The following is an 8930-nucleotide window of genomic DNA, read 5'->3' as shown; positions in this document are numbered from 1 at the left end:
TCTCTTTGCCATCAAACCTCCCCCTCCCCAGAAAGAGGGAAGGAGGAAGGAAGAGAGGAGAGAGGGGGAGAGAGAGAAGGGGAGGGAGAGAAAGAATGGGCTTGTGCTGTGAATTTGACTTTAACAAGAAAAGCTCTCAGCTTGGCTAGTTTTTATGAAGTGGCAATAGGAAACCCTAGTAAAGTTCACTACTCCTGGCGAAATTCCAGGAGACCTGCACACAACCTTGCAGAGGTTGTTGAGGCTAGGAGTGAGGAAGACTGGAAAGATCCTGACTACTCAAGAGCAACGCTTACAAAGTCAGGAGAAGTGTTACCTCACAATTTAATTATTGACCAGCGCTTTTCGCCCCTAGGGTTTCTGGTCTTACTTGAAGATATGAGGTTAATAACAGAATTGTTCTTCAAAACTCTTAGATCGCACAAATTGGCACTTATTAGAAGAGAGTTCAGTTCTTCAAGGTTATTTTGAAACTGTTTTCCATGCTTACATTAGAATGGAATAAGTGACAAGTAAAAGTTATTTTCAAGTTTATTTTTATCATTTGCAAAAGGAAATACATAAAACAATGGCAATGGCTTTGCTAATTTAAAATAAAATGGTCTCGAGTAGAAAACGTAAAAAATGAATCAAGATAAGTAGAAATGGTAGCAAACACTCAATAATAAATACGTTCTAACATTAACAAAGCAAAAATAAAATTGACCAAATGCTTTTGACACTACTGGGTATGTTTTTTTAAAATTTTAATTTTTTAAACAAAAATTTGCAAAAAGCTTAAGGATTATAAGTGGCCGTGTTTAAAAAACAAAACTGGTCTGCAATTGGCAGTTGAGTTTGTCCCGGAGCCGCTGCGGTAGCGGCTGATAAAGTGCGTGCGCCAAGTTTCCTACAAGACGCCAACTTTCTGCGATCGGATATACATACTGGGTATGTTTATACAACACATACACTTCCAAGTTGCCCGTTTTCGAACAATTCCACAGTCAAAAGTCACTCACTTTGGAAGTCTTCACTTTGAGTTTCATAACGCATTTTTTGGGAAACAGTTGAGGAATACTAACTCTCCCACACGTGAGCGCGCGCAACACACAAGGATGGATGCCCAGGGCATAAAATAAATTAAACACAAACCAGCGATAGAGAAGATGCGATGTTTTAGCAGCGTATTGGCAGCAGGGAACTAGGTATATATATAATTAATTATACCCTATCTATAGGGGAAGCAGAAGGTGGGAGGGAAGAACACGACTTTAACAGGTTTTCATCAAACAACATTGGACGATGGGAAGTTTGGAATAGCGGAGGCTTTTGCAAACCATCAAATGTAGCTGCCATCTGAAGCCAAGCCGTTGCTAAACAACGACCGTCGCCGCGCAAACATTAAAAGGGTGCGGGGATCGTTAGCCGCGGGGCTGTCCGCGCACGGGGAAGGGGCGATTTTGTCTCTGTCTGTGTTCAGGGTTTCTGTCACCTTCCTAACTGGCCTCATCCGAGTCACTGTAATGGGAATGGGGAGAAAACTCCCCGTCGCTTCTGTGAGACCGGGGCGAAGTTTTGCTACTTTCCTCCGGCCCTGGCTGCAGGATGCCCCCGGGCAGCGATGGCGACAGGTTCTTCTGCGCCATCATCGCCGTCAGGGCGCTGTCCTCGAAAGTCGAGAAGTGCAAGGCGTCCAGCGGCACCGAGTACCCTCCCGCCGAGGCCGGGCCGGAGAAGCGAGTCCGGCAACTGCCGGGCGGGGTCGGCCGCTGGCCCGCTCCGGAGGCCGGCGGTGCCCCCGCGGCGGTCGCGGTGCCCGCACCACCTTCATAGGGGGCGGCGGCGCGGAGGTGGTGGTGGTCGCTCTTGCACGAGGCGGGCGGCGGCGGCGGCTGGTCCCCGGCGCTGGGCGTTTGCAGCAGCTCGGACAAGGCGTTGATGTAGATCTGGGCCATCTGCAGGGTCTCGTACTTGGACAGCTTCTTGTCGTTGTTGAAGGACGGGATAACGTTGCGCAGCTGGTCGAAGGCGTGGTTCAGCCCGTGCATCCTGCGCCGCTCCCTGGCGTTGGCCGCCAGCCGCCTTTGCTTCTGGACCCCGTTCACCTGTTTGCTGGAAGGGGCGCGCTGGCGGCTGCAGCCCAGCTCATCTACCATCACCCCGCCTTTCAGCTTGCACAGCTGTTCCCGCACTTTGACGGGGCCCGGGCTCTTGCTACTGCCGCCGCCGCCGCCGCCGCTTCTCCTCCCCAGCTCCCCCCGGCCGTCCATCTCCTCCCGGGGCGCCGCCGCCTCGGAGGCACCCAGCTCGGGGGAATGCAGCAAGTACTGGGCGGCGCGTGCCGTGCAGATGCCTTGCAAAGTGGGAGCCAGCCAGGCGCGTGGGTCTGTGCCGTCCAGGAGGGAAAGCTCGGCCGGGTACACAGGATGCTCTCTGGTCTGCAGGGTCGCAGGTGGCTGTGGCGGCTGCGGGAGGTGGTGCGGCGGGGGATGGCGATGGTGGGCCCCTAACTCCTTCACTTCAGCCCACTCTTCTACGTGCAGCAGGCGGGACATTGCACTGCAGAGGCTCGGAGGCTCGGAGGCTCGGAGGCACTGGCAAACCGGCTCCACAAAGAGAAAAGAAAAAAAAAACCCTTCCCGGGTCTCTACTGCAATGTCTTATTTTTTTTTCCTCCTCGAACCTCCCCCACCCACTCTGAGATCACACACCAGGTCGCGTGCAACGAAGCTTCTCCGGTTGCTGAAGGCGCTGCGCCCCTTTAAAAAGCGGCACGCGCCAGAGTGGCTCCCCCGCTCCTCTCCCAGCCCCCTCCTCGCGCCGGTCGCGTGTCTGCTCAGCCAATGGAGGGCGCGGGCAGGCGCGTGCGAGCAGCCAATCAAAGAGTTTTTACACCCGGAGAAAAGTTCCTGCGCCCGAAGGACCCGGGCGCCAGTTCTGGGTCTGCCCCCCCTCTCCCCCCCCCCCCCCCCCCCCCGCCTCCTGTCTTCAGGTTCGTTGAATTCATATGTTAATTGCGGGTTGTAATCCGACTCCGGTGTAGTGTCACCGGGCCAGCGGCCCGGGTGCGTGAGCCGACGCGGAGCGGACTGCGGGTGGCAGCCCCAGCCAACTCCGGGGGGACCAGCCGACGGCTCCGGGCGAGACTGGACGTGCCAGGCGCGGGGAGGGCTGTCGCGGCGCGGAGAAGCGCTCCTGCCCTTTGCTGCCTCCCAGCTGGGATCGCGGCTCCCACTGTTTGTGCCCAAGCATTTAAAATCTCTCATATAAGTGTATACATGTATAACACATGCATATGTATACTACATGTATGTGTATGTAAATCTTTCATAGTTAGGACGATGTGTAATTGCTAAATGATGAAGACCACTTAAAATCAATGTTAGAATTAAAAACGAAACCGTCTCAGAATACGTTTCTTAAGTTTCATCTCTGTCTAGATTGGCTTTATGTAATCTTTTAAAAAAATTATTGCTTTCTCTTTTCTTTTTTTTAAAAAAATATATTTTGTTGATTTTTTTTACAGAGAGGAAGGGAGAAGGATAGAGAGTTAAAGATCGATCAGCTGCCTCCTGCAAGTCCCTACTGGGGATGTACATGCCCTTGACCGGAATCGAACCTGGGACCCTTCAGTCCACAGGCCGAGGCTCTATCCACTGAGCCAAACCGGTTAGGGCATAATCTTTTTCTTAATCAAAGTAAAACTGTGGCACAGCTATAGAATGTACCAAATTCCAGATGCCTCAATGCTCTGCGTCCCCTTCTCCTAGCACCCTGTGGCCAACTAGTATGTTTTCTCCAGGAAACTCTCTTCTGAGTGGTTTGGGGCGGGGATATTTTACAGCGTTCGTACCCACAGTAGGACTCCTTACTAAATGGCTGCCAGGGCAGTGTCCCCAAAGGAGAATGAAAGGCACCTGCGTTCCCGGCATTCGGAACACTTTCAAGATACAGAGTCCGCAGTTACCTACCCCTCTGCTTCAGGAGCCCCAGGTTGAATACGGCGCGTGGCTTCTCTGGCAACACCCAGAAACCACAGCCTCCCCCTCCCCATCCCCCTACGTTTCCAGGGGATGTACTCTCCCCCAGGACTCCCCTTCTTTTCCCCTACCCACGCCGCAGCGGGCCAGAGCGCGGCCAAAGCCCGGGAGGTCCTGCGCCAAGCTAGGACCTTTCTCCCACGTCGGTCCCAGCAGCCTGGTCTTCCGTATTCGCAGCAAAAAGCCAATCAGAAACACCCCAGCCCTGGGCACGCCCCGGCTTGCGCCCCACACCGCCCCACCTTGGGGCGCACGCGGCAGCGACCTTCGGCCCGGGAGTGGGACCCAACCGGCTGCTACTGGTTCAGCTCTCCAGCGATGGCTGTGGTCCAGATAGGAGTCTCTTCCGCCAGAGAAGATGATGAAGAGAAAAGCCGGCAGAAATAGAAGAGCTCTCTGGAACAAGACACCACTGTGCCCAGAATCCACTGAAAGTTGTTCTCGCTAGTATTGGCAGGGACTTGATCTAACCTGCCATTTAGAACTCCTTGGACAGAAAAACCTCTGGGACTGGATTGGAGATTATATATATATTCTGTACCAGTGATTTTCAAACAGTGTACCACATAATTTTTAAAACATGCAATACCTGCCCTAACCAGTTTGGCTCAGTAGATAGAGAGCATCAGCCTGCAGACTGAATGGTCCCAGGTTCGATTCCCGTCTAGGGCATGTACCTTGATTGCAGGCACATCCCCAGTAGGGGGTGTGCAGGAGGCAGCTGATCGATGTTTCTCTCTCATAGATGTTTCTAACTCTCTATCCCTCTCTGTAAAAAAAATCAATAAAATATATTTAAAAAGAAAAAAAGCAAAACATGCAATACCTGACTCTTTAGTCAGGGGCACGTAACCTTTTTCCCCTTAGATTGTCAAATAAAAAAAATGATAACACGTCAACACAACAATAGCTGTCTGGTGTGAATAAATCAAAATTATTCCTATTTTTTGTCAGCTCAGCAAAAAATATATTTTTTTGGTGTGCCGCAGAATTTCAGTAATTAGTTTATGTGTGCCATGAGATGAAAAAGGTTGAAAATTGCTGTTCTATACGATATACTATTTTCTACCCTTCTATACCTTTATGAAGAGAGATACAATCTCTATAAAGGCCTAAAACTATAATAGCATTGAGTACTAAAATGGTATTCAATACATCATTCTTTACCAGTTTTTCCTTTCAACCTTTTCTATTTGTTGTTGTGTAGAATAGAGACAGTCCTGGACCTGCCTTAAGAGGCAGAAAGCCTAGAGCTGGATTCTTATGTGAATATTTACTAGTAGGTTCTGCTTTAAATAAATACGTTAAATAAGAAGAACAGAAACAAAAGTAAAACCAGAAAAAAACAGACCTAATCTGAAAACCATTGATGAGAATAAAGAAAAGGTGAATAGGAAAAGTCACTAATTCTTTTTTTTTGGGAGAAAATTCTCCAATTTTATGTGGTTGGAATGAGTACTATTGGAATCAATGCATGAAGCTACTTCTCTAAATAGTGCTACTATGTAAAATGTGCTACTTCAAACAATAATTGCTAATAGTAGTAGGTACCAAAAGGCGACTTTCAGAAAAATGATTAATCATCTTCTACATATGCACGGCAGTTTAGACAGCAAGAGCCTGGAAGTATCAGCAGTTTATATTATATTTATTCCTCATACATTGACTTTCCCCAACTGTATCAGCTGAAAGTTACTCCTGGAATTCTTCCACATAATGTCACTATCAAATAAATATGACCAAGTTTTCCTCAGCTTGCATCATCTAGACTTCCATGTATATTTTAAATTTGACTGTCCAATATTCATTTCCCTCTGAGCTTAAACAGTTGTATGGGCTGTAGCTAAATATTTGCTGAATACATGGAATATTGATCCCAATTTTCCAGCTTTATAGATAATCACTAGTATTATTACTTTTTAAAAACAAATCTCAATTTTTAGGTGAGTAATTTAGAGTATCCCAAAAATGTGAGGGACAGTTAAGATTGTTTTGTAGTTTGTGGTGAATTACATTTCTTTTGCCCTTAGAATAAATAGGAAGCTATTTTTCTTCGCCCTCCGCTCCCTTTCCTTCTCTTCCATTAGGGCGGGTTGAGGAAGCCAGGTATTTGAGTATGGGAGGGGACAAGGGCCCAGTGCATGGGGTTGGAGCCTCAGTTCTGTGAGTAGGTTGTCCCAGAATAGGTTTTGTGGCATGGAATGTCACATATCAAGTGAAATGAGTGTCTGGAGGGGCTGGGTGGTGGCAGCAACAGCAGAGAGTAGGATATAGCAGTTTAAGCAGAGAGAGAGGGCCTCTGTGTGGACAGCTGGATTAGTTACCTATGGGAGGGTTAATGAACAAAGAAAATATTTGAAGTTCATTGTCAGGAAAGGGAGTTACAAAAATGGGAATGGAGAAAGCTGTAGAGTTCGATTTCAATTGGTGACTTTTATATGAATTTATGATTTTCAATATGTATAAACTAGAGGCCCAGTGCACGAAATTTGTGAACGGGTAGGTCCCTAGTGGCTGCTGGCTGCCGGCCATGGCCTGCCTTTATTCTGCACTGCCCCCTGGTGGTCAGCACATGTCATAGCGAGCAATTGAACTCCAGGTCAGTCAAACTCCCAAGGAGACACTTTGCATATTAGGCTTTTATATATAGAGACTAGAGGCCCGGTGCACAAAAATTTGTGCACTCAGGGGGGAGGAGGGGGGGTCCCTCAGCCAGGCCTGTGCCCTCTTGCAGTCTGGGAACCCTCGGGAGATAACGACCTGCTGGCTTAGGCCTGCTCCCGGGTGGCAGAGGGCAGGCCCAATCCCTAGGTGCAGCCCCTGGTTGGGCTCAGAGCAGGGCCGATTGGGGAGTTGGGGTACCGCCCCTGTCATGCACAGAGCAGGGCGGATCGGGAAGTTGCTATGCCACCCTCAGTCACGCTCAGGGTAGGGCCTATTGGGGGGTTGGGGCACCTCCCCCTGTCACACTCAAGGCAGGGTCGATGGGGAGGTTGTGGCACCACCCCGTGTCATGCACAGAGCAGGGCCAATCAGGGGGTTGGGGCGCTGCCCCCTGTCACGCACAGAGCAGGGCCCATCAGGGGGTTGGGGCTCCGTACCCTGTCACACACAGAGCAGGGCCCATCAGGGGGTTGGGGAGCTCCCCCCTGTCATGCACAGAGCAGGGCGGATCAGGGGGTTGGGGCACCGCCACTGTCACACTCAGGGCAGGGCCAATGGGGAGGTTATGGCTCTACCTCATCACACACAGAGCAGGGCCCGTGGAGGGGGTGTTGGGGCACCGCCCCCTATCACCCACAGAGCAGGGCCGATCAGGGGGTTGGGGCGTCGCACCCTGTCACACACAGAGCCGCAGGGCGATCAGGGGGTTGGGGAGGTCCCCCCTATCAGGCACAGAGCAGGGCTGATCAGGGGGTTGGGGCGCCTTCCTGTCATGAACAGAGCAGGGCAGATAGGGAGGTTGTGGCCCTGCCCCCTGTCACACACAGAGCCACAGGGCGATCAGGGGGTTTGGGCGCTGCCCCCTGTCACACTGATCCCAGTGCTGGGAGGCATATTACCCTTTTACTATATAGGATAGAGGCCTGGTGCACGGGTGGGGGCCGGCTGGTTTTCCCTGAAGGGTGTCCTTGATCAGGGTGGGGGTCCCCACTGGGGTGCCTGGCCAGCCTGGATGAGGGGATGATGGCTGTTTGCAGCTGGTCACACCCCCTTCAGGGTGGGGGTCCCCACTGGGGTGCCTGGCCAGTCTGGGTGAGGGGCTGAGGGCTGTTTTCAGGCTAGTGGGTGACTGAAGCTCCCAACTGCTCCTTTTTTTTTTTTTTTTAATTCTGGGCCAGCTTTAGCTCTGGCCTCTGCTGCTGAAAGCAGGTATCTGGTTTGTTTGGGTTCTATTATCGAAACACTGTATCAACTCCAGCTCTGAGATCCCGGCTGGCTGAAAGCAGGTTTCTGGGGTTTTGTTTAGCTTCTATATTTGTAACAGTGTTTCAAACTGCAAGTTCAGAGGCCGGCAAGGCAGGCAGGGAACGTTGGAGACCTCCGTCACTGAAGCAAGCAAGCCTCATGTTAGTTTCAAGCTGCCTGGCTGCCGGCTGCCATCTTGGCTGGCAGTTAATTTGCATATCGCCCTGATTAGCCAATGGGAAGGGTAGCGGACATACGCTAATTACCATGTTTCTCTTTTATTAGATAGGATACCTATATATATTCTCTAGTTCATTTCATTCTCAGGGTCTGGGATCAGCAACGAGTATATTTGGTTTCCAGAGTTTAGTTTCTAAATAAAATTGTCCACTAATAAGAACAAGGGTTCTTAGAAAAATGGGTTGATTCCAGGGATGGTATAGAAAAAACACACACACACACAGAACATGAACATAAAACATCTTGTGTCAGAAATAAGGAAGTTCTCAATGTTAGAGACATGTCAAAAGAGCATAGGAGCCTGTTTGAAGCAGCTCCCACCAACAAAATATAGGACAAGTTTTTTAGCATCAAAACATGTAAATAGCAACTAATTACCTACCATAGAGAAATAAAGGAATCTATGACTCCTTACTAATATAACAGAATAAGTAATATATTGATGGTTTGCTAAATACTTTGTTACAAAATGTGTATTGATTACAAATGAAAGAAGATGAACTCTACCACTATGGTGAAATATGGCAGATACCAATTTAAGTGATCAAAGATCAGTGATGACACTTTGGTTCTCCTGATACAGTGACAGCGCATCTTTTTTCCAACAAAAACTTTAATAGTCTGTGTAAATTTATTTTCCAGATATATTTCCCAGGTAAAACTAGTTTAGGTCTGTTTGCAAAGGGACTGAAAGGATCTTTAGGGGGACCTGGTAACCCTTTCCAATGGTTGGCTCAAATTTGCTCAGGTGTAGAAACT

At 49.4% G+C, this 8930-nt stretch overlaps 1 protein-coding gene across 1 annotated transcript; it reads right to left on the bottom strand.

Annotated features, from left to right (window-relative positions):
* Window positions 1–1478: 1478 nt before the first annotated feature.
* ATOH1 (atonal bHLH transcription factor 1) lies at window positions 1479–2537 on the bottom strand. The gene has a single exon (XM_036318500.1). The coding sequence runs from the start codon at window positions 2535–2537 to the stop codon at window positions 1479–1481; it is 1059 nt and encodes a 352-aa protein (XP_036174393.1).
* Window positions 2538–8930: the final 6393 nt, after the last annotated feature.

The sequence above is a fragment of the Myotis myotis genome, unplaced genomic scaffold (assembly GCF_014108235.1).
Source record: "Myotis myotis isolate mMyoMyo1 unplaced genomic scaffold, mMyoMyo1.p scaffold_m19_p_1, whole genome shotgun sequence".
Classification (NCBI taxonomy): Eukaryota; Metazoa; Chordata; class Mammalia; order Chiroptera; family Vespertilionidae; genus Myotis; species Myotis myotis.
This window is presented reverse-complemented; position numbering and strand designations above follow the sequence as displayed.

Bases quoted from the DNA above. Each gene is read 5' to 3' on its own strand.
- ATOH1 (XM_036318500.1), bottom strand. From the start codon at position 2,537: ATGTCCCGCCTGCTGCACGTAGAAGAGTGGGCTGAAGTGAAGGAGTTA.